This window comes from Bufo gargarizans, chromosome 6, assembly GCF_014858855.1.
Source record: "Bufo gargarizans isolate SCDJY-AF-19 chromosome 6, ASM1485885v1, whole genome shotgun sequence".
Lineage (NCBI taxonomy): Eukaryota > Metazoa > Chordata > Amphibia > Anura > Bufonidae > Bufo > Bufo gargarizans.
The window spans coordinates 271264256-271291184 of record NC_058085.1 but is presented as its reverse complement, the minus strand read 5'-3'; the positions used below and the strand labels follow the sequence as shown (position 1 = coordinate 271291184).

Below are 26929 nucleotides of genomic sequence, written 5' to 3'. Positions count from 1 at the left end.
CTGGACAAAGGTATTCTCTTCTAGAGGCAAACTTCTAGGGCTGAATGCCTCCATGTTGTCCAATGGAGCATGCCAGGATTTTTTCAGTCCTGTTTGTATCGAATCCAATAGAAAAAAATGTTAGATGGAAGTACAATATAATGGAAGGCCTTTTATAGTTTCATACTAAATAAAGTCTTAATATGTTTGTGTCCAAAATTGCTAATTTTAATATCCTGAGGTACCTATCAGCAACAGTGGTTTATGTGAATCACATTTGCTACTCCTATAGTAAATACACATGCCCATAAAGATATTGTAGCTTTTGGAAACTCCGGATATTTTTATAGAATTATCACATGTATTATTGTGTATTGTATATTCATGTTTGGAGTCATAGAAGACCATGCCCTTATTCTCTGCACAGGGAATTCTCAGCATTGCTGAATTGTTGACTTTACTAGGGGTCAGAACGTGGCCAAGCAAATCCTGAATTCTAGGAAGTTTTGGTCCGGATAAGAATGATGAAACCTTTCCTTTCTAGATCTTTATTTTGTTCACTAAATAGAGATGAACTTTATTTAGGGCTGAATAAAAAGCGCCAGTATGATTTCATTTTCAGTTGTCACAAATGATTTTTGGCTTTTAAAATTCAGTTTTGTTCCCTTCATATGAAGTGTGTGAAATTATAAAATGTGACCTGTATTAAGAAATGTATTTAATGTGCCAAAAGTCACCCATATGACTGTGGATAAATCTACAAAAAATATTAAAATATTATAAAGTATGGTGTAATGAAAAAAACTCATGACAAAGTAGTCCTAAAATGTAGATGACTCTTTTTTCACTTGGGCCATAGGGGCATGTTAGGCCTCGTTCCCATCACCTTTTTGTTTTCTGTTCTTCTGATCTGTCAAAAACGGATCCTTTATTTTGAGCATCTGTTGTGCTAAGTTTCCATCAATTTTTTTTTGTCAGTTCCATCAGAGATGTTATTGAAGGTAAAAAAAAAAGTCCTGTATGGAGGACTTTTTCTCCTGACCAAAATAATAGGTCTTTATCGGAACTGACAAAAACTGATGCAAAATTATCACAACTAATTGTCAAAATAAAGCATCCATTTTTTTTTTTTTTTTTTAACGTATCTTTTCTGACCAAAAGAACAGAAAATAAAACAGTGATGTGAACGTGGCCTTAAGCTGATGGCGGGGACACTGCTTGGAACCTCTAGCTATTAAAGGGAATGTGTCATCAGGAAATGACCTATTGTTTAAAAAATATGTTTAACATAAATGCTTGATTTAAAGACTTTTTGGAGATGCCATTTCTAATTTTCCATTTCACGATATGCATTTTAAAAATCCTAAAACCCTGCAGTTTTTTCACTGACTACTAAGCCAAATAACAGGCACCACTTCTTGGCCTGTACAGATCTCTTTACAGACAGGATTACAATGACGGTTAACACAGGATCCATCATTCATAATAAGCGATGGTCACTGCTCGTTTACTCCTTGTAAAAATGTGAGCATCATGTGTCGGCATCAAGAAAACTGTTACCCATTATAGTATGAGTACTATAGTATGAGTTTTGGCTCTGATCCCTGTTGTGCTTGAGGGTCAGATGACCAGAAGAGTTCACTGCTTATTGCTGCAGCAAGACTTTCCCTCTGACAATTATGTGATCTCCTCTGGCTTGCCCTGCACCCCTTAATGGAATATGTTCGGTGATGTAGTCTTCTGTGTATTGAGTGCAGTGATGGGTTTAAACCCAACGCATTGAAAAAACCAGCACGCACGTTTATCAAATGGTTTACGTTTACGCCACAATTGTGGCCAAAAGAATTCCCAAAATATGGTGCAAACTGTGGGTTGAATTTATCGCCTCCATTCGCCATGGATTTAGCGTTAAGAAGTCACAAAACTTGGTTTTGGAACTTTTTAAATGCCATTGTGACTATATTTAGTTGCAACTGCCATTTTTACTGCACTCTCGCCAGTTTTTTTCAAAGTGGGCATGGCAAGGGCGGGGTATGGGCGGGGCCATCGGCCCTGGAACATTTTATCTATGAGCTGGAGTAGATATCAGTCTGGCACACGGATTGCCGGAGAAGTCATTTAATCTTCGACGAGACTTGTGCCTTGTCATAAATTCCTGCTCTGGTGACGCAGGGTCCATCAAGAGAGGTTTAGTACATGTTGGTGCCACTTTCAAAATTGGTGGGGCTTAGTGGGAGGGTTGTGGCCTCCTGCCTCCCGACATATTTTCTCATTTACGCCAGAAACAGGAGTAAATGATAATTCAGATCTACACCAGCTCACCATGGTGTAAATTTGAATTTCTTCAACATGGACAGCCATGAGATCCAGTGTCTCACAATAAATTTGGCACATATACTACTTTATAGTAAGACTTCATGACTGTCACTGCAATGCTTATTCTGAAGGTTATATCACTGATCACCACATAAAATCTGTCCTCTTCACTATACCTCTCCACTATACTATTCGCACTATTCTATATTTGTATCCTCGATACAGCCTTGGATGGAAGAGTGCCTGTTAATTTAACCAATTGCTTTGTACTTCTGTATGAGGTTCTTCAGGGGAAACCTTTTCAACAGAGCAACTTGTTCCATTGTATCGTGACAGGTGAGCCACCACATACTCATTGATATCACTGATCACATTCCATCTCAAGGAGTGGGACAAGGCAGGAAGTCTTTACTTCTTCTGTAGGTGCCCGCAGATAAAACGAGAGAGAAGAATAACCAACTGACTGTACCTTCCTTGTAAAGGAAGTACCCTTGACTGGTTATTTAGTCTACTTTATCACTCTTCAATTTGGTAGCGCCAGGAAACAGCCTGAAGGATGCATCCTTGTATGATCTACATACCTGCGTTGTTGTTGTGTCTACATTGGTAGAACAACTTTCCTGTATGAGCTTCTTTCCTAACGAATGGCTCGCTACTCTCCCTATTGCTATTTGCTTGAGGTCCCATGAAGCACCGGTGCGTTTTGGCTTGTCTCTTATAGCTCCATTGTCTAACATTCAACTGTTAATGTACTCTATTGTTAGATCAGATCAGGAAAAACACAAAGGGGCACATTTATTAAGACCAGTGTTTCAGATGCCGCACTTAATAAGCCCCTGTGCTGGCAGTGGACCGCCGATTTCTAAATGGAAGCCAGCTTCCTTGCTGGAAGAAGTTGCAGATTCTGCCGCAACATGAATCTGCGCCAGATATACGCCACAAAAGTGGTGTATATCTGTTCATAATTGACCCCCAACATGTTTTCATTGGAATCCTTTAAAAATAAAAAAAAACTCCCTTTTTTTGTCTAGATATTTCCATTAGGCCTCTTTCACACGAGCGTGACGGATTGGCTCCGGATGCGTTCAGGGAGCGTTCAGTGAAACTCGCACCATTTTGCAAGCAAGTTCAGTAAGTTTTGTCTGCGATTGCGTTGAGTTGTTCAGTTTTTTTCTGCGCGAGTGCAATGCGTTTTGATGCGTTTTTCACGCGTGTGGTAAACTGAAGGTTTACAAACAACATCTCTTAGCAACCATCAGTGAAAAATGCATCGCACCCGCACTTGTTTGCGGATGCAATGCTTTTTTCACGCAGCCCCGTTCACTTCTATGGGGCCAGGGCTGCGTGAAAAAAAGCTGAATATAGAACATGCTGTGATTTTCACACAACGCAGAAGTGATGCGTGAAAAACAACGCTCATGTACAAAGACCCATTGAAATGAATGGGTCAGGATTCAGTGCGGGTGCAATGCGTTCAAGTCACGCATTGCACCCGCGCGAAAAACTCGCTCGTGTGAAAGGGGCCTAACTGTTGTGTTACTTGGTATGGCACCCCCTAGTCTTCTTTCTCTCTCAGAACATCCACCTAAAATGTGTTCAGTACTGGTTAGAAGAAGCCGCTTCTAATGTGCTATTTCGTATGGGCTATCCTGCGTAATGGCAAGAACAACTTCAAAACGGAGGCCACAAAAACAAACATCCCCGTCCTCATTTTAGTGATCGATGGAGGTCACTGCAGTTGCACCTTTGCCATTCAGACACTTTACCCTCTCTCTTGGGGATAATACGTTTTTTGTATTGTGGGACAACCCCTTTAAAGACTCTAGAAAAGATCTAGATCACATGGAGTGACTTAAAAATCATATCCAGAAAACATCCACCCATTTTTTTTATTTTTTTTTATTTATTACACAGAATATTTATTGTATAGGTTGTTGGTATTGATAAAAGTGTCCTTCTAATGTTTCCTTCCCTCAGGTAGAGTTATTAGTCTTTATCTCCTTTGTAGTTACAAGATCGTGAATGTGCCATCCAACAGAAATCGTGTTCCAGACTTATTATTAGACCTGTCATTGAAAACGGAAGCCATTGAATGTATAGTTAGATACAGTATAATGCACTGGTATTACAGTACTGTGAAAACACAAGGATAAGAGAACTTTGCTCAAGTGATGCCCTCAGACAATACCGCCATTCATATGCTTTTTATAAGATAATTTTATAATTAAATTACTGTACATTTAATTCAATGAAAACATAAAACTATGTTAAAAATGTAAAACAATTTGTTCATTTTCTGCCAGATACGTAGAGTATGTGCCACCCTCCCTGAGGAAACACATTACACGTTCGTGGCACTGGATGTGTTTTTGTGTCTGCGTTCTCGCTGCAAAACCATTGATGTCTGAATTTGTTCCTTTGTGTACCTTACCGTGCCAGCCCAATCAATGTCCTTTCTTCAGAAACCCTCAGCCCTGCCAGGATAAATATAAAAAGATGTGGTGTCTGCGGTACATTATGCTTTCTGGCATCTACAGTACATAGCTTTAGGTGGATGACAAGGGACTACATTGCAAACATGACTCGGAATATTAGGACCTAAGTAAGCGTCCTGCTACTTCATCCATAAAACATGGACAGTTTGTCTCTGAAGATATTCAATATTTCTTAAGCAGATGTTGATGGTTCACGCTCAGGGTGCACAGTTATTCTGCTCCAAGCTACATATACAGATGTGCACATTGGTTGCTAAGTGTACAAGTTTCAGTTTGTTAGGTATACAGTTAGGGGTGGGCGATATAGACGATATGCGATATAAACGATATAAATCTGGCCAACGATAGAGATTTAGTTTATATCGCAGTAGAACATGGCATGCGCCGCTCTCGTGAGCCGGCACAGTGGAGAAGGAGAGAGTCTCTCCCTCCCCACTGTGTGTGGCTGCCGCTGACCACCAATGAGAACAGACTAGGAGGAGGAGGGGAGGGACTGTGGCCACTGCACCACCAATGAGAACAGAGAGGAGGGGGGGAGGGACTGAATACAAACGTAGCCTGCATATGCCAGCTATATCCCATACCCAACCTCTATTACTGTGCACCGTGATCTGCTGCAATTAACCCCTCAGGTCCTGAGGGGTTAATTGCGGCGGATCACGGCGCGCAGTAATAGAAGCCAGGTATGGGATATGACCGAAATATGCAGGTAGCTACGTTTGTATTCGGGCATATTAACTTTAATCATTGGTGGCACAGTGGCCACAGCCCCTCTCTTCTACTCCCCCTCTTCGAAGTATTACATTAATTGCGGCCCCACCCCATCCCCTTCCACACGATTAAATCATTGGTGGCAGTGGCCCCAGGGTGGTAGCTTCGGATTGGAGCCCCAGCAGTGTAATCGCGGGGCTCCGATCGGTTACGATGGCAGCCAGGATGCTATTGAAGCCCTGGCTTCCATAGTCGGCTCCCTGCTGCTGTGTGTACTATGCACAGAGCAGCAGGGAGAGTGTGAAGTCCTATTCACCCTAATAGAGCTCTGGCAAGGGTTAAAAAGATCCAAGGTTCTAGCCCCTAAGGGGGCGAATAGTTATTAAATAAAAAGTTTTTTTTAAGTTTACCCCCCCCCCCCCCCCCGAAATATAGAATATATAGCGCATATCGCACATGCTTAAAATTATATTGCAATATAGATTTTAGGCCATATCGCCCACCCCTAAAGTTATATCTTACGAATGTGGTATGTTCCATATTACAGCGTAAATGAAGATACTCCTAATGCTAGTAAAAGCCAACACAATGGCACTCTGCAAACAGAGTATGTAAACTAATGCTATATTCACTATATACAATGAATATGAAGTGCACCTAATATTAGGTTCATTAACTTCACTTTATGTAATGTAGCATAAATTGAAGGCTCCCATACGCAATCAATAGTTGTCGGCCAAATTATCGTTTGGCCAACAGCTATTTCCCCCGAGTACCTCCTGACTGGTCTTCTATTGGAGTGGTCATCTGAAAGTAAAGGTCAGTATACATGAAGATATAGGGAAATTGAAAATCTGTCACAGAAAATTGGACTTTTACAGAGGGATGGACTTTTATGTATTTATTTTACACATTTATATAGCGCTACTATATTCTGCAGCGCTTTACAGACATTAGCATCGGGCTGTCCCCAATGGGGCTCACAATCTAAGTTCCTTATCAGTATGGATTTGGAGTGTGGGAAGAAACCCATAGAGAAAATACATATTTCATGCAGATGTTGTCCTTTGGTCGGACTTATAGGGACCTTAGATTGTGAGCCCCATTGGGGACAGTTGAATGCTAATGTCTGTAAAGGATTGCGGAATATAGTAGCGCTATATAACTGAATAAAATAAAATAAATAAATTCAAACCCAGGATCCCGGCGCTGCGAGGCACCAGTGCTAACCACTGAGCTTCTAATGGACTTTTAAAGAGGATTCACTGTATTTAGCATTATATAATTGGTGTCAAGCAGATAGTTTCAATAGTTTTTTATTTTATCAATAAAACAAAGAAGTATTCGGACATAGACACCATCACAGTAGTCAGATGAGAAGGTGCGTTATGACAATACATCAGTGGGCGCAGCCACTGCCACACAATAATGCACAATACACCATAACCGTACATATCAGCAGTAACCCAGGTGTAACGCCAAAACACCTACAGGTGTTATCCACATTCCGCAGCATAGGCCATGCCGCCGTATACACCAACAGTATAAACAGATCAAACCAAGAGCTGTGGATTACCACAGAGCAACCTAGGGTAAGGCCTCCTCTAGGGAAGAGGAAATAACGGAGGGATGGGGGAGGAACACACATAAGGAAGGGTTAAGAAATACCCGTATCGTATTTCAGCTGTATCTCCGCTGCTTCCGCCTGTATCCCGGACTCCCTCCTCAAGGGGAGTAGAAGGGACTACTGATCCACTCACTCCAAGTCGCCTGTCTCAATTTAATGGGTATGGTTGATGGGGGTAATGAATGTTCATACCTGCAAGTCTGATTAATCTCTTGTATAACTTCGAAAATCGAAGGAGGGATCTGACTTTTCCAGTGCCGGGTAACTACCAATTTGGCGCTGAGCAAAACATGGCCTACAATGTGTCTATTCGGGAGCGGTATTTCCTTAATCCCAATGAACAACAAGGCCAACTCAGGGGATGGGTCTATTTTCCGCCTCGCTAAATTTGAAACCAAACGGAAGACTGACTTCCAATAGTCGTTTAGGATGGGACATGACTGGTGTCAAGCAGATAAAGAGGACCTGTCACCAAAAAATTAAATGCAATCTGAAAGCAGCAAGTTATAGAGTAGGAGATGTCGAGAAGGTTAATAAATAGTTTTGTGAGAAAAGATTCGGTAAACTTATCATTTATACGTTTATATCATTGCTTTTTCCACCTCCTATGAACATCTATCGGTACAGGGAGGAGGTGTTATCGGTGATTGGCAGCTGTATTCACACTTGATGCTATGATATTTTGAAGAGTCATGCAGTAAGGGCTTACACAAACTGCCATATCCGTTTTTGTGGTACGGAACCTGAGTCCTCTATGGACAAGAATAGGATGTTCTATTTTTGTGCGGGTGCTACGGAATAGTCAGACCGATACGGACAGCACACGGTGCTGAGGTGAATGGGTCCGCATCCGATCTGCAAAAAATGTGGATCAGATATCTTTGATTGGGCAGTTTGTGTCTTTTCCACCTTCACTTGAACATGAGAGCCTAGCTAGTATATTTTTTCAGAATGGTATAAAAATGAGTGATACCTTACAGATCCCCTGATGCTCTCTACTTCTTGATCCCTCTGAACACTGGAAACATGGCCACTGATCCAATTACTGGCCACAGCAGTGACCAACCTCAGACGGTGATTGCTGAGTCGTCATGTTGCCTGTGTCGAGAGGTACCAGGAGGTAGGGACCAGTGAGGGATCAATAAGGTGAATATTACTACCATTCTGAGCCTGTTTTAATTGGTGGACAACCCCTTTAACGGTCATTACAAAGTGTTAAGATGCTGATTGTGACTGCTGTAAACTTGAACTTTTCTTGAGTTCTACTGAAATACCTGTAAATGGATTCCTCATCTGCCATGTCCCATTGATAATACTGATGTATTTGTTGTATGCCTCTGAGATGTGTCTGGGCCCCCCAGGCACCAATACAGGCGTGCAACTTTTACCTCTGTGCTCTCTATAGTTACACCCTTGATGGAAAGTTTTTATAATTGGCACAAAGTAACACTTAGTATATTCTTCTAATTCATGTTCATCGGCTTGAAAGACACACTCAGTGCAGCATGGGAAGCAGTTCCAGGTTTACTTCGGAAGAGCTCATAGCAACCTGCATTGTGTTCCAGCCAGATGTGACCCTACAAAGGATCGGCAAGACAGTGCCTGATGGTTATCAGGTGTTTCCTACAATGGTAGTGTTCAGAAAAGAGAGATCATTGCTAAAACAGACAAAGCTGACTCATTACATGGCTGGAAATCACTGGCTGTTTAAGTTTGGATAAGAACATCACATGCTCATTCCAAATGCTGTCCTTCACAGTGCAACTTCTGATTTTCATTATTTGCAGTTTCTAGCCATTTTTAAAAAACGCAGTAGATGAAACGTATTTCCAGTAATACGTTCAGGATTTCTTCTAGAGGTATGTCTTCCATCAGCATGCATGAAAACCTTGTAAAGATGCATCACTAGCATCAGGGTTCATGTGGAGTCATGTGGATGTTTTTACCACAGGGTAGGGGTGAAGCAGAGAGAAGGAACGTGTTTGAGCCTACTTGTAAGCCTCAAAAATTGTGTAGCCATAAACAATGAATATTGAATAAAAAAATGTCATAATTAGTTAATTTCATTGCACAGCGGCTCATACACCCGCGTTATATTCGGCCACAAGGTGGCTCCATCGCCACCACGGTACAGCTGCATTGTTTGGCCATACCCTAGCGAATGTCCTGGTGACAGGTTCCCTTTAATGTGAAATCCCCTCTACCCCTCACAGGCTTACTGTGGTTATAAACAGATATGCTTATGTAGTTGCTTACCTCACGTACAGCGTACATCTTCCCTGTGCTTTTTTCTTTCAACTTGGACACACCTGTTTTCACCATGTAAACCAATCACTCTGGTTTCTTTCCATCCTGTATGTAGAATGTTCCCTATGCGTTTTTCAATTTGGACTCTCCTAACCCATATTTAGGATGTAAGCTCTCTGGTTGGTTTCCATCCTGTATTGTATGCAACGCTTCCTGTTGTTATATCCAACCCATGATGCACTTCTTCTGCCAGCTCCAGCACTGCCCCTAACAACGCCCAGCTATTTTATAGCTCCTCCCACCAGCTAGTTACATAGACACTCCCCTATTACTGCCCATAACAACGCCCAGCTAGTTTATAGCTCCTCCCACCAGCAAGTAACAGACACTCCCCTATCACTGCTCCTCCCATGGTCATAACATGACAGGAAATAATAAAGAGCTGCATGGACATAGTCATGTGACCACAGCCCAGAACGGGAGATAGGAGCAATAAAAGGTAAAAGAAACACATTACAAATTATTTTAAATGACATTGATGCAAACCGGAAAACCACTTAAAAAAAGGAGGCATATTTCTTATATCCTCCTTTACAACTGCTTTAATCTTCGTGCAATATACGCTCATTTTGTTCTAATATTTCATATTTTCCAATTAAGATGTTGTTTTTGACATTATAAATCAGTTAGAATGTCAAATACCCGTTTTCCTGGAATTTTGCCTTCTGATCTCACAATATTACAAGAAATAGTTCAAAAAGGTTCCTGTAACAAGTGTACTGCACCAAATATAGTTTTGCCCTTATAATTTAAAGGGGTTCTGCACTTTCATTTAACTAATGATCTATCCTCTGGATAGATCATCAGCTTCTGATAGGCAGGGGTCCGACACCCGGGACCCCCGCCGATCAGCTGTTTGAGAAGGCAACAGCGCTCCAGCAGCGCCGCGGCCTTCTCACTGTTTACCGCCGGCCCACTGACGTCACGACTAGTATCAACTAGCGTGGGCGCGGCTAAGCTCCATTCAAGTGAACAGAGCTTAGCCCCGCCCACGCTAGTTGATACTAGTCGTGACGTCAGTGGGCCGGCGGTAAACAATGAGAAGGCCGCGGCCCTGCTGGAGTGCCACTGCTCAAACAGCTGATCGGCGGGAGTCCCGGGTGTTGGAAGCTGATGATCTATCCAGAGGATAGATCATCAGTTAAATGAAAGTGCAGAACCCCTTTAAGTACACTCCTTGCCAAAAAAAAAACACACCAAGAAGAAGTTGTTGGAATTTAATGAAACTTTCTATATGTGAATGTAATGATTATATATGTAAGTGGTTATAATATTACAACAAAAGGATTATTTAAAGAGGACCTTTCACTAGTTTAAAAACTAAAAACTAACTATATCTGTGGGCAGAGCGGCGCCCAGGGGCCCCCCTGCACTTACTAGTATGTCTGGGCACCGCTCCGTTCGCCCGGTATAGGTCTCCGGTGTCTGCAGCTCCCTCTGTTGTACTGGACGGATTTTTTGTATTAGGGTTGTCCCTTGCTGCAGCGCTGGCCAATCACAGCGCACAGCTCATAGCCTTAAAGGTCCTCTTTAAAGTTTATTGGCGAAAACTGTACAATAGAAAGGAGGCTTTAGGACCATGTTGGACCTCCTCTAGCCTGAATACAGGATGAGATACGGCTGGGCGTGGAGGCCTACAAGTTCTGTATGGTGTTTTGTGGCACATTTGCCCAGAGATGTTGCAGCTGGGCTTGTAGAACCTCACACAGGTTGATGAAGCTGTGGTCCCTGCTGGTCCCATAAATGCTTGGTTGGTGGTAAATCTGGTGACCGGGCAGGCCAAGGAAGTATTGCAATATGGCAGAGACCTTTCTGGAAAACCCTTGCTGTATGTGAGCGAACATTATCCTGCTGAAAAATGCCAGTTGGAAGCCCTGCTATGAGAGGAACACGTGTTGCCCTAGGTTGTCCTGCACATATCGCTGAGCTGTTAGTGTCCCTTGTATTACTGTTCAGTCTACTGATAAACTGACAGAGAAGCTTTGGGAAGTCTAAGGCCCCTTGCAGACGAGCGAGAATTCCGCACGGGTGCCATGTGTGATGCGAACGTATTGCGCCCATATCGGAATCCGGACCAATTCATTTCAATGGGACTGTGTACATGTGCGTTGGTTTTCATGCATCACTTTTGCATTGCGTGAAAATCGCAGCATGCTCTATATTCTGCGATTTTCACGCAACACTGGCCCCATAGAACTGAATGGAGCTGTGTGAAAATCTCAATGCATCCGCAAGCAAGTGCGGATGCAATGCGTTTTTCACGGATGGTTGCTAAGAGATTACGTGTTTTATCACGCGCGTGCAAAACGCATTAAATCGCATTGCACCCGCGCGAAAATAACTGAATGCGATCGCAAACAAAACTGAATGAATTGGTTTCCGAAATCGCGCACTTTTCACTGAAGGCATCCGCAATGCATCCGGACCTAATCCGGACACGTTCGTCTGCAAGGGGCCTTAGGGTGACCGAATGTCATATGTCAACAGTGATGGCTAACCTTCGGCACTTCAGCTGCCGTGAAACTACGACTCCCAGCATGCTCCATTCATTTCTATCGAGTTCTGAGAACAGCCAAGCAAGTGTGCATTTTGGGAGTCGTAGTTTTACCACAGCTGGAGTGCCGGAGGTTAGCCATCACAGTCAGATGAGTTGGCTCCCCAGATCATCAGACCAGCAGTTGGGGCAGTGTGTTGCTCCACAGCAAATGCAGTAAATCTACACAGCAACAGTGCCTCCATAACAGCAAAAACCAGCCATAGTGCCCCATAACTTTGCCACTCAGCGTTTTTTTTTTTTTTTACCAAATCTTGGCTACCCGAAAATAAACATTGCGGAGGACAGACAGAACATAGCTTATACTGTATGTAAAACTTTATATAATATATACTTTTTAAAAAGATTTAAAAAAATATTTTTTTTCTTTAAAGGGGTTATCCCATGACTAATGTAAAAAATGAAAATCAGACATCACATAGTAAAAGACAATCTCTTTTCTAACAAAGCTAGAACCAGCCCTGTACCTCACATGAGTCCAGAGATCTCACCATATATTGCTCTGATAGATTTATATCAAGCTGGCAGCTCAAGGGGAGTGTCTTCTGCTGCAGCTAAGGGGGCGTGTCTTAGCTCTCCCTATCACAGCTCAGGAGAAAGTTGAAGGATGAAACTGAGCATGTGCGGCCTTCTCAGTGAGCAGGACAAAGAAATAAGAAAAAACAAAAAGGTGGCACTATAGAGATACATTTAAAGAATAACTCAGTGGCTATACTAAATATTTAAAGGGGTTGTCTGAGTTATGAAAAAAATATATATAGCACTGAAAATCTGATGGGCAGCAATATATAACTTAGCTAAGCAAGTTTTATGCAAAAAATATATATACATTTCCTCATTTCCCTGGTTTTTTTCTGGCCCTTTATTACCTGCAATAACAACAACCTTTGCCCCTCCCCCTGTTCTGCTAAGGGAGTGGCTACAAGAGCTGCCCTAAGTGACATGTCTGCCTGCTGGAAGAATCAGAAGCATGTTGTATGTGTAGCACTACAAGTCCCAGCTGTATAATGACACTGCTAAGAGAGTGGATACAAGAGCTGCTCTGAGTGACATGTCTGCCTGCTGGGAGAATCAACAACTTGTAAGTGTAGAACTTCAAGTCCCACCTGTATAGTGACACTGCTAATACACACAGGATCTTCCCCCTACCTTCTTGTGCAATGCCCTCTCTAGTCTGTCAGCTCCTGTGCCCAGAATTGTCACTGCCTGCAGCTACCCAGTCTGTGCAGCTGAAGGGGTTAAGAATCCTAGAAGAGAGCAGACAGCCAGTGAAGGGGGTGTGGCCTGCACAGTGACATCTCGTTTAACGAACTTTATCAGAGCAGAGAGAGAAGCGGACATCACAGGTCATGTGACCCTCAGTGAAATCTGATAAACCAGGCACTGCAGATAAAGTGAGTTAATTGTAAAGTTGTTATTTGCCTAGTTAGGAACATAGAAAAGAACAAAAAAATCACTCGGACAACCCCTTTAATTACATGCATTTACAAAAGTTTTCAAATCCAGGTGCTGGTTTGAAAATTGAAGAATATTTTTCATTGGACAACCCCTTTAATCAACACTGCATCTGTTTTATTCTTCATTGTAAGAATAATTATTTTGGGTAATGTTACTATGAATACTTTGAAGGTGGCGTCATTGCTTTTTTGTGGCACTTTAATTTGATTTTTGGTGCATATTATTTTTTTTTGGGGGGGGGTGGGTCTATCGCATTTTTTTTTTTTTTTTTTTTTTTTTTCCAAAACCCAGCATATTTAATGAATTAGTAAAAAATGCTGTAAAATTATTGTTATAGACCAGAATTGTAACTGATTCATTAATTATGTGAAGGAACATGCTTGTTCTTCTGATAATGGATACATATAAGTAATAATAACATCGTGATGGGTATATGGGCTATTCAAGGGGATTTTCATTTAGACACACAGAAATCCTTTAGGTTGGAGTACACCTGGCTTCTTTCTTCAGTACTCGCAGTAATTCACTTGTCATCCCAGACACGAGGACTGCTATCTCCCTCACTCAGATTATGTCATCAGTCTCACATGGATTTTAGGTCCTGGCAAGGCATAAAACACAATTCCCAGGCAGCATTTGGAGAAGAATTTCTCTAGTATGCAACTGATTAACGTTTATTACCATAAAGGGAAGATGCCTTTGTCACACCAAACATGGCTCCTGGAAATGTGCTCCATCTGCTTAAATATACATGTGATTGGTGGTGAGCCTTTCAACACGTGGACATTTCTTATCTTGATGAGAGACATATGTCCCCTGCAAGTCCTTCCATAACACCTTTCAATGAAATAATGTTTGTCTAGATCTAGTGCAGGATACCAGCAGGCAGCTAATATAAGTGATTGGTAGGGCCGGGTTCCTGTAGTCATTGCGCCCGGGCCCCATCAATCAAGTAGAGGGGGAAGCAATTGTGCACAGAATGGCTTGGGCCTGTCCTTTGCACTTAAATGAGTTATCCAACACCTAGAATGCCCCCCAAAAATGCCTGGGCACCTCATACAGTTTATACTTACCCTGCTCCTCAGCACCTGCGACGCTCCTGATGCCCGCACAGCCGCCGCTGCATCTCCCCATCGCGCGGATCAAAACATCCGGTGACAGGGGTTTCAGCCAATAACAGGCCGGGACAGGAACGAGCCTCCCCAGCGTCACCTGCCATATGCTAGGGAAGCTCATTCCTGGCATTATATGTGCTGGATTACCCCTTTAAAAGGGTTTTTTGAGACTTAAATACTCATGACTTATCCTCTTGATAGGTGATCAGTATCTGATTGGTGGGGTTCCGACACACAGGACACCCCCCCCCCCTGCTTCCCGATCAGCTGTTTGAGAATTGAGAAAACACTAACGCTCCTGTGAGAGCGCCGCGGCCTTCTCCCTGCTCACCAAGCGCAGAGCCATGCATTGTATAGCGGCTGTGCTTGATATTGCGCTCAGCCCCATTCATTGACTGAAGTAAAAGCTTATCAGCGGGTGTCCCAAGAGGATAGGTCAACAGTTTTTAAGTATTGGAAAACCCCTTTAATTGCTCATTTGCATATTGGCCTATTTTCCTCCGGAATGAAGCAATAGATCACTAAGTGAAAGGTATCGTTACATTCAGATAAGGGAGCCCTACAAGGCATTGCGCCTGGATTTACTGTGAATTTTGTGGCGACAGATTCCTTTTAAAGGGGTATTCAGGATGGGTCATCAATATCAGATTGGTGGAGATCCAACTCCCAGCACCCTTGCCAGTCAGCATTTTGTATAATTACAGTTTTCTCTTCCATTCAAGTGAATGGGATAATAAAGAGGAGTTAAAAACTGAAGATACATTGCTGACAAGATCACTGCGCCTCCTTCAAACAGCTCACAGGTGGCGGTGTCAGGAGTCGTACCCCCCACCAGTCTGATATTGACGAGCTATCCTGAGGATGAAACCACTAGAATACTCCATAGGAAATGTTATAATAGGTCACTGTTCTACATTAGGCCAGCACACGGCCTTGAACATCACGTGAACTCGTCTGACTGAACCTTTCCTGTTGCGTTAGGGTGCTCTCTGACACTTATGGAGCATTATCGAAGAAGATGAGTCGGCACTGCGGTTAGCCCGTGGTGCACGCGTCCAGGGAAGGCGTCCCACTAGTAAATGGCGAAGAAGGACCGGCTCTCACTTTCTTGACGATATGAAGGGACTTTTATTCAAAGCATAATAGCTTTGTCAGTCACTGATGATGCTATTATGCTTTGAATAAAAGTCTGTTCATGTCGTCAAGAAAGTGAGTGCGGTCCTTCTTCGGTATATACTTATGGAACATTAGGCAGGGAACAGATTTGAGTCCTCCTCCAAAGTTGGTATCTTGTCCCAGTGTTGTTAGTCAGAGGTCATATTTGTAACTTTATTCTACACAGTGGGGGGGGGGGGGGGGGGGGATTATATCAAAGACTGGCATTTGCGCTGGACTTTGATATTCCATGCGCCCTTAGTCGACTTGCTTTATTTATTTAGGTGCATCCTCCATCAATCTGTGCACCTAAACTGAGCGGGCATAGATTTCAGTCCTCATTTACGCCAGAAATGGCCCAGCCCACAATCTGCCCCCATCGCACCTCCTTTTCGGAAAGTAACGAGGGTGGTGTAGAAATGCCACTTGTGTCTTTAAAAAGTCGTAAACCTGTGGTTTTGGACTTTTTTACACCAGGAAACTGGTGTAAAGGGATGATAAATTGCTCTCGATATGTGTACGTTGCCTGTTTACACCCTGTCCTGCTGAACATCAGAATCTGGGCCCTCCGTCCAGCGTCCTCCTCACTTGCTGTGTACTTCATTATCACTGACTGCACAATGGTGTGTCATCCATTTTCCATCTTATTTTGCAGTTTCTTTGGTAACACACCGCCAACATTGAGCCACCTGTTTCCTGACATACTGCTATGGCTGCACAAGTAAGGTGAGAAGCATCTACTCAATTATTTATGGCACTAGTGGCGCTGAATGCTGAGCCCTGGATGTTCATTTCTATTGGCTTGAATATCGGAGTATGCCAGCATTGTCGCCATGTTGGCTGGATTTCGGGAATGGACAGAAATACATATTGCTGCCTTTATTATCGCGATTTGCCGTTGCTAGAAATCTTAATAAATTGGTTACTGCCCGCTTACCAACTGTTTCTTTCAATATCTCTTTGAGGTCACTCAGATGTGGAGCTATGCAAGTTATAGTAGTGAGCATGGTGGTAGTCATTGAAGAACACAGTCAACCTCTTCCAATTCCTTAAAGGGGCTGTCTCACTTTAGCAAATGGCATTTATCATGTAGAGAAAGTTAATACAAGGCACTTACTAATGTATTGTGATTGTCCATATTGCTTCCTTAGCTGGCTGGATTCATTTATCCATCACATTATACACTTCTTGTTTCCATGGTTACGGCCACCCTGCAATCTAGCAGCGGTGGTCATGCTTGCAGACTATAGGAAAAAGCGCCAGCCTCTCTCGTGGCCGGGATCATATCAGATCACAGAGGCCGGTGCTTTTTCCTATAGTGTGCAAGCACGGCCACCGATGCTGGATTGCAGGGTGGTCACCATGGAAACAGCAGTGTATAATGTGATGAAAAAATGAATCCAGCCAGCAAAGGAGTCCAATATGGACAATCACAATACATTAGTAAGTACCTTGTATTAACTTTCTCTACATAATAAACTCATTTTGCTGAAGTGAGAGAACCCCTTTAAAAGAAATGCTCGTATTTCTGCAGTCATAAGGAAAGTGCTGACAAATTGCATAATATAACTTGACATCCATGTGTTCGAAACAGGAAAAATGGCAAGCATAGGAAACTGAGCGAGTTTGACATGGTCCAAACTGTTAACACTGATAAACCCAAAAAATGACACACTGCTTCAAAAGGTCTAAATCTAATTTTTATTAAAATACAAAAGATTTCAAAAAGTAAATAGTGTCGACAGCAAAAACCACATGGTGCCACAGCATGGCCATAAATAAACAATGCGGGATGTAACATGGAAATACATTCGAGTAGAGCCAAAAACATGGCACATCCGCTGCAAATCAATACAAACAAAATTTATAGACCCAAAGCAAGTAGGTCCACAGTACACGCCAACACGTGTTCCGCATTGGAAATCCCCCCTGAGGAAGCAATGTGAAACACCTGTTAGGGTGTCCCGTGGAGGTCCTTTTTTTTTGGGTCTGTATATATCTTTTGTATTGATTTGCTCCAGATGTACCTTTTGTGGCTCCACTCGAATGTATTTACATTTTACATCCCGCGTTGTTTATTTATGACTATGCTGTGGCACCCCCAAGAGGTTTTGGCTGTCGATACCATTTACTTGTTTTTAAATCTAATGTATTTCAATAAAAATTGGATTTTTGAAAGACCTTCTGAAGCAGTGACATTTTTTGGTTTATCGGTGTTAGTAGTTCATGGGTTGCACCTGCGATTAATTGTCTATTGGGCCCTATTTGGTAGGTGTCTCTAAGGTCCAAATTATGACTGGGTCAAAGAATCTCCAAAAAGTCAGATCTTGTGGGGCTGTTCCCAGTATGCAGTGGTTAGTACTTAACAAAAGAGGTCTAATGATGAACAACTTGTGAACCAGTTACTGGGTCATGGGCATCTGAGGCTTATTGATGCATATGTGGACTGAGGGCTAGCTTGTTTCATCTGATCCTACAGAAGAGCTATTGTAGCACAAATTAGTTAGTCCTGCCTATGATAGAAAGGAATTAGAGTACACAGTACATTGCAGCTTGCTGTGTATGGGTCTGCATAGACTCGGACCAGTCAAAGTGCTCATAAGTACTCCTGTCTACTACTGAAAGTGCTTACAATGGACTTGTGAGCCTGAGAACTGGACCACAGATGAATGGAAGAAGGTGACCTTTTCTGATGAATCACGTCTTGTTTTACATTATGGGGATGGCTGCTTGCATGTGGGTTGCTATCGTGGAGAAGAGATGGTACCAGGATGCACTATAAGAAGAAAACAACCCGGCAGAGGCACTGTGATGTTCTGCCATTGTACTGCTGGGAACCTTGAGTCCTGGCATCTCAATGTCACTTCAAGGGCTTATTCAGATGAGCATTGTAAGGCATCCGTGTTCCAGCTGCTAGACGTGAGCAATTTATATATGGAACTCACATGGATGGTGTCGGTGTATTGGTTTCTTTTTCTTTTTCACAGAATTGCTTGAAAAGTGGACAAAAGTAGCGCACACTGCAATTTTCTCGATGTTCTGTCTGAAACGCCGGTATTAATAAACATGCCCCTAAATAGCTGATGTATAATGTCTTAGTGCCAAATACCACAGGACACCTTCAACGGTTTATTGGAGTCCATGCCTTGATGTGAACATTTCTTATCTTTATGAGAGACATATGTCCCCTGCCAGTCCTTCCATGACACCTTTTGGACCAGTTATGCTTGCCTAGATCTAACGCAGGATACCAGCAGCCAACTAAGATAAGTGTTTGATAGGGCTGGGTTCCTGCAATTATCTTGTCTGCCACCTTCAAGAGTTTTTTAGAGTCCATGCCTTGATGTGGACACTTCTTATCTTCATGAGACATATGTCCCCTGCCAGTCCTTCCATGACACCTTTTGGTTGATGGGTCACAGCTATTTTGGTGATGTGTGGAGAAGTTAGAGTACACAATGTGAGGAGGGTGGTTTTAATGTTATGTTTCATTGGTTGCTCTCTTTTTATGTGGTGCTTATCATAGTATATTACAAAGCAATTCACATAACTTTGAATGCTACACTTGAGAAGGGAAACTCTAAATTCCGATTTCTGCTGGTTTTTGGTCAGCATTGTCGTAGCTCAAATGTTGGGTCACATGTCTGACAGTTAAGTGGAGATCTGCTGTCTGTTTCCAAGGGCAATCAGCAGAACTTTCAAAGTTTAAAGTTTTATATATGAATGCATTAAAATGGATGTAAAAAACATAAAATTACAGAATTTATAATTTAAGTAAGACTAGTTAAAGAGGACCTTTCATGGGTCCAGACATTATGAAATAACTAGCAGGTTATGTAGGGCATAGTGTAGGGATATAATATCGCTTACTAGTTTGTCTGGGCGCCTCTCCGTTCGCCAACTGTGGCCCCCGTTCACTTTTCCCACCTGGTATGCTAATGATGAGCATCGGTACAGGGAGGAGGAGACTGACCTGTTTCTCAATGGGTGTCACCTTCTCCCTGGCTGTGACGCTCTCTGCTGTGATTAGACCGCGCTACAGTCAGGGAGTAGATGACGCCCATTGAAAAACAGGACGGAAATACGGACATACGGAAACGGAATGCACGCGGAGTAACTTCAGTTTTTTTTTTGTGGACCCATTGAAATGAATGGTTCTGCATACGGTCAGCAAAAAAAAAACTGAACCAGCACGGAAAGAAAATACAGTCATGCGCATGAGCCCTAATAAAGCTTATTCTCAATGTGATATCAAGCCATAGGCAGATGCTGAGATACAGCTGGGGGGGTGTATTTCATCCAGTTTTTCTGTTTAGCTGGGTGAGAACTGAAATCCAGAGATGGTATGGCTTCAGCAAGGCATAGTTGCTGGAGCGGTTTTTGTATGGGCTGGATTTCTTTGGACTGGGAGACGGGTTAGTAGTGGGAGTCTCTCAGTCCACACCCCTAGACCATTACAGGTTCCCTGGCCCCAGGTGAGGCCAGCTAGGTTAATCAAGGGGGTACTTTCACACTTGCTGCAGAGGATTCCGTCAATCTGGACGCAAACTGATGCATTTGTGAGACGGATCTGGATGCGGATCTGTTTCACAAATGCATTGCAGTACCGGATCCATCTTTCCGGTTGTCACCCAGAAACACAGATCTGGTATTTATTTTTTTCTCATTTTTAAAGGTCTGCGCATGCGCATACCGCAAGACCAGATCCTTTTTTTCCGGACCCGGCATTAATGCATTTCAATGGTAATTAATGCCGATTCCGGCAAGTGTTCAGTATTTTTGCCCAGAGATAAAACTGCAGCATGCTGCGGTATTTTCTCTGGCCAAAAAATGTAAGAGGGACTGAACTGATGCATCCTGAACGGAATGCTCTCCATTCAATATACATGAGGATAAAACTGATCAGTTTTTTTCCGGTATTGAGCCCCTGTGACGGAACTAAATACCGGAAAACAAAAACGCTAGTGTGAAAGTGCCCTAAATCAACCCTCTGTGCATGAGTCTGGATGGAGAAAGGCTGAGGAAGCCTGAGAGTCTCTGTCTGGTCTCAGCTAGGAGGGCTGAGGGGCCACAAGGTTTTGTAAAGCCTGAAGTCTGGGGAGGCCCAACGACGCCTACGGAAAGGGGGGGCGCACGGTCAGAGTCGGAATGACTTCTGGACCATCTCCCCCCCAAGAGTGCTGGTGTGGTCACAGCCTGGAGGCTGCTGGACCCGTACCGTATATATGGCTGAGGAAGCCAGATCTAATTCTGTGTGTGAACGGAGCTCTATAGGTGAGGTAGAGCCCAGATGGTCAGGTTTATTTTCGATGTTTGTGTGTGATGGTGCTGAAGTGCCAAAATTAAGCACCTTTTGGACTTGAACCCCGTTGTCAGAGGCAGGGCCGGTGCAAGGATTTTTGCCAACACAAGCGAAGCTACATTTTGGCGCCCCCCTCGCAGCTCACCTGCGAGGGGGGGCGCCCACCTCAGGTCAGACCAGCATACAGACCCCCAATGTTAATCAGACCTCAGCTCACAGCACCAATCAGACCCCCAATGTTAATCAGACCTCAGATCAGACCCCCATGTCAGCCATCAGCCCCCCCATGTCAGCCATCATGCCGCCATAGCCCATGTCAGCCATCATGCTGCCATGTCAGCCATTAGCCCCCATGTCAGCCATCAGCCCCCCCATGTCAGCCATCATGCCCCCATGTAAGCCTTCATGCCCCTATGTCAGCCATCATGCCCCCATGTCACATTTCTCCCCCTCCATGTCAAATCACCCCCCTATGTCACATCAGCCCTCCATGTCACATCAACCCTCCATGTCACATTTCTCCCCCTCCATGTCACATTTTTCCGCCCTCCCCCAGGGTGCGCCCTAAGGCAGCCGCTTGGTCTGCCTTATGGTAGCACCGGCCCTGGTCAGAGGAGAAGTCTGTGATTGCGACCGCCTGAGAGCGATCCCTTACACTGGTTTATCATTTTTGAGAGGCTACTAGGATAGGAGGATATATTATGAGTCATGACATAATCACAAAGAATTAGAATGACTTTTTTTCCCTTTTTCTACACAATTTTCAGGCTGTTGCTTGAGCTGAAGGCAGTTCTGGTGTAAATGAACAGGGGTGTGCAGAAAAGCCTCAGCTGGAATGCTCTTCCTGAATGTATGGAATCAATTTACTGGTTTCCGTACCACGCACATCGTGTCTGTGAATTGGACAGGAACCTTAATGTTCTCAGAACAAAACCTTATGTGAAGGCAAACATATTTGCTTGTCGGCTGTGTACAAGCAGGTGATTATATTTCACATCTGAAGGCCTGTCTTATTCGCATGTTCTTGTCACCTCTTCTTATCATGGACATGGCTAGGCGCCCTGATGTGCAAATGTCTAACTCTGTTGCAGTCATTGTTCTTATAGGCTTCCTTTATCATTGTGGAAATTTACTAAGGCGGCGGCCTTAGTAAATAAGTGCAATTTGTATAGTGTAATGTAACTGGAGCAAATGGTTCTTCTGAGTAACCGTTTAGGTTTGTTCCTCTTGAGTGACCAGGAGAAAGTAAAAGCTTTCATATGTGAAGTACAGTATTAAAGTGATTGTTTTTGGGGGTGTTTGGGCAGACTCCTCCAGACCTACAAAGGGGAGCATACTTACCTGCTCCATGGCACTGGGTCCTGGCTCCTTCGCTTACCAGCCTCGGCTGCCTCACCCAGGTCCCCCACTGTCAATATCCGCTTTGAAGCTTCTGCAACCAACAACTGGCTGCAGCAGTCATCTGCTCACTTCGCCACGTGATGCAAGGGGCCCAGGTCAGGGTTGCCGCCGGTCTTTGGCTGCAGAATTGTCAAAGCAGATGTTGGCAGCAGGGATCCTGAGCTAGGGCTCATGCGCACGACCTTGCCGTTTTTTGCAGTCCACAAATTGCGTATCTGCAAAAAACGGATGCCGCCCGTGTGCCTTCCGCAATTTGCAGAATGGAACAGGAGGCCCATTATAGCGATGCCTATTCTTGTCCGCAAAACCGACAAGAATAGGACATGTCTCATAAATTTTGCGGACCCATTGAAATGAATGGTTCCGTATACGGAATCAAAATACGTTCCGTATACGGTACGCAAAAAAAAAGTTTGTGTGCATGAGCCCCAAGGCAGCGGGAGCCAGTGAGGGCAGCATAGTGCAGCTGACAGGTTCCCTTTAAATTCCACATGCATTTCTATGTGCACTCTCTAGATCAGGGATCAGCAAGAGAACAGCTGAGCTCTGAGAAGAGGAGATTATACATATGCATGCTGGGATTTGTAGTTTTACAACAGATGGAGTGCCAGAGTTGCCTACCCCTGCTCTCGATCAAGGATACCCAACCTACTGCCCGCCAGCTGTTGCAAACCTACAAGTCCCAACAATGTCCTGATAGCTGTAGGCTGTCCAGGCATGCTGAGAGTTGTAGTTTTACAACAGCTGGAGGGCCGCAGGTTGGGCATCCCTGCTCTAGATAAATCTGCATGGAAACCCCAGGAAATCTGCGTCCCGTTGTTGCAATGGGAATCTGCGTTACCGTGCACTTTTTCAGTGCAGATTTCAAATACACTTCAAGACACATGCACATCAAATGGGGCAAATTCATGGTCGGATCCACGGCATTCAAACTACAATTGCTCAGCAGAATTCAGGCGGTCAACCTCGAATTTCTGCTGTAACTTCTGTGGCTAATTCATGCCAGATTTTTCCAGCGTACCTTAAAAAAATGTCTATCGCTTCAACCACAAGTCCCAGAATTGCCACCCATTTGTATGTACAAGTTATGACATTTGAATGCATTGGACTGTAAGAAGTCAGTGCTGCACTTTCTGTTGCTCATGCATTGGGCCAGCTTTAAAGACGCTGGTTTGGGGCAGTACCAGCTCACATCTAGAGCTTTGTAGAAGGTCAAGGTTGGAATGTCTGATAACTGCCAGGAGGTATTATGCTGCCCTTGTAGCCCAGACAGCGAGTAGTAAGACATGAAATCCCTTGATCTGCCACCTGCATTTTGTAAGACGTTGGGAGTTTCCCTAGAATTCCTTATCTGCTGGTGAAAATGGTGATAGCATTACCGTGTAACCTCTAATACATCAAATATATGTGCTTCTAATGCGTTCTACGTACAAGGGGATACCCCGCGGCCTCATAGGAGACAGTAGATGTGCTGGTCTCGTTAGCGATGACTTGTTCTCTGATTATGTTAGGAAGGCGATGGTGGCGCGGGCGATGTCACCAACACCACCAGTAGACAAGAGGTTTCTGCCATTAGCATGCCCAATAGGCCAAGCCATTTCCATGGAGGAAAATGATAAATGGGTGCCACATTTGGCAATGCATTTTTTTTGGAAGGGTTGAAATCCTACTTGTCTTATTAGTGTTGTCTTGATGTAAGCGGTAAAGTCAATCGATCTATCGCCATATGCAGGAGATTGTTGCTGCGCCTCATGAGCTGGACTAATATCCTATGCCTATGGTCATCTCAAGTGAAGGCCTGAATGTAAGGCTTCATGCACACAACTGTATTTTTCATCTGTGTGCTATCAGCATTTTTGGTGGATACCACACTGATCCATTTCTATGCGGCCATGCACACATCTATATATTTTTTCCGCATCAGTGTGGCTGTTCTGCAAATGATAGAGCATGTCCTGTTCTTGTCTGTATTGTGGGCAAGAAAAGGCCTTTCTATTGATGGGAGTGAGAAAAATACGGAATGCACATAGAAGGGATCTGTATTTTGCAGGTGCGTTGTTTGCTTACAGGAATACGGATGCGGCCGTATATATTACAGCAGTTACTGTAGCTTTAAGGCTACTTTCACCCTTGCGGCAGAGTGATCCGGCAAGCAGTTCCATCCCCGGAACTGCCTGCCGTATCCGGCAAAACGTATGCCAACTGATGGCATTTGTAAGACTGATCAGGATCGTGATCAGTCTTAAAAATGCATTGAAATGCTGGATCCGTCTTTCCGGTGTCATCCGGCAAAACGGGTCCGGCATTTATTTTCTTTCACCTTTTTTTCGGTCTGCACATGGAAGGACGGATCCGGCATTCCGGTATTTTAAATGCCGGATCCGGCACTAATACATTCCTATGGAAAAAAAATCCCAGATCCGGCATTCAGGCAAGTCTTCCGTTTTTTGGGCCGGAGATAAAATCGTAGCATGCTGCGGTTTTATCTTTGGCCTGATCAGTCAAAATGACTGAACGGATTACTCTCCATTCAGAATGCATGGGGATATACCTGATCAGTTATTTACGGCATTGAGCCCTTTTGACAGAACTCAGTGCTGGAAAAGAAAAACGCTAGTGTGAAAGAGCCCTAAGGAATTCCCTGTTTCTGTAGCCTAGGAGTTAAAAATGTAGCATTTTCTACTAGACGCCAGCTCTTTGTTTTCTGATTTTGTGCCTATAATACAGTATTTTGTGTGATGACACAATGATCCTATTGATCATATCGGCAGTGAGATCTGAGGATGGCACTGTTCGCCACCAAGTAAAAAAATAAAAATGAAGAAAATACATGCAACATGTGTGAATACTCGTAATATGTAAGTTTTTAACTTTCATTATAAGATCAAAGTGTTTGTGCCTTTTTATGGTGCTTTTAATTCCAAAATAGAGTCTTAGGGTACTTTCACACTAGCGTTATTCTTTTCCGGTATTGAAATCCAGTAAAGAGTCTCAATACCGGAAAAAAACGCATCAGTTTTGTACTAAGGCATTCTGAATGGAAAGCAATCCGTTCAGTATGCATCAGGATGTCTTCCGTTCCGTCCCTTGTACGGTATTTGACTTGACAAAATACCGTAGCTTGAATATAGATGTATTAATGCCGGATCCAGACCGGCGTCTGCGGTTTTGGTTTTCTGGTCTGCGCGGGGATATAGGAGGAGCTGGTTTCGCTTTTGATCTTTGAATTTTTTTTTTTATACTTGATCCGTTATTCCGGCTGATAACAAATGAGACAGATCCAGAAAAAAATGATATCCGTTTGCATATGGAACTGCCTGCCGGATTCGAACAACGCTCGTGTGAACGTAGCCTTATCCGTCATCTGGCATATGTAGCAACCATTTTCTTTTTGGGTTACGACTTGGCCAGGGTTTAGACACATTTATGAGATGCAACATTTATGAACGGTCACACAAAAAGGTGCAAATGCAAAGAAAATGTAGTGATCGGCTGAGCAGTCATTTCCCGTGTTTGGGAAAGGACCAGAAAGTAGAGACCAGCATGAACCAAGGACGAGTGTATGGGAGCGGCAGGGGATCGAAAATGTACTGGTGGGACAACTACTTAAAGGGGTTTTATGGTAATTAACAGATATACTCATGTAATTGCTCACCTCATGTCCATCTTCCCTGGTTTTTTTTGTTTGTTTTTTGGACTCGTATTTACGGTGTTATCCTTCTGGTGGGTTTCCATCCTGTAGGTAGCACTTCCTGTTGCTGTATCCAACCAAGCCCATGATGCACTTCTCCTGTTTCTGCCACAGCTCCAGCACAGGCGTAACACAGTACAAGTCTGTAATGGTTCCAGGACACATTACAAGAACACTATTGCTTAAAACACCAGAAGTATTCTGGGCCGGAATTATCTATCTATCTATCAATGGATACATAGTGTCAGTACATAATTTATAGGGTATCCATACATTTACATAATTAATGATCACTTTACATGATTTCATATAATCACCATTAAAAAACTACAATGGTGATTATATGAAATCATGTAAAGTGATCATTAATTATGTAAATGTATGGATACCCTATAAATTATGTACTGACACTATGTATCCATTGCTTGATAACGGTCCCAGGAAGCCGACTGAAACGTCACACAAAGACCACTTTTTTCTTTCCCCGCATCGGACGTGTTGCAGTTTTTCCTTTTGCTACATTTGTGGACGGCTGGTTGCGTCTTTACCGCTGGCACTCCAGACTTATATTACGGTTGGTGCTGCCTTGGACTTCTTTCTTATATCTATCTATTTATCATCAAGTCCACAGGGTCATTGGCATCATATCCAGTGGCTCTTTGGGGTATGTTCACAGAATGGATTTTGACCCTGTCAATCTCCAGCGCATATCCCATGGCAGAAACCGCTGCGGTCATTAAATAGAGCTAAACCGCGAGCATGCTCCCTGCAGCTTTCCAAGGTGTCCTTTCGGTAACCGCAAAGGACCTGGATGTGTA

General features: G+C 43.5%; 1 protein-coding gene across 20 annotated transcripts in view; it reads left to right on the top strand.

The window, feature by feature from the left end:
- Positions 1-26929, top strand: part of SORBS1 (sorbin and SH3 domain containing 1) — a 336387-nt gene that overhangs the window by 117415 nt on the left and 192043 nt on the right. For 18 of the 20 annotated variants that reach the window (XR_006390469.1, XM_044298962.1, XM_044298981.1 and 15 more), the window contains one exon: positions 16373-16443. The exons of the other annotated variants lie outside the window; for them this stretch is intronic. Coding sequence is in view for 16 of the 18 variants with exons in the window: in XM_044298962.1 (XP_044154897.1) it covers positions 16427-16443 (17 nt within the window). In the remaining 2 variants the exon portion in view is untranslated. The remainder of the gene's footprint in view (positions 1-16372; positions 16444-26929) is intronic. 20 annotated transcript variants of the gene reach the window in all.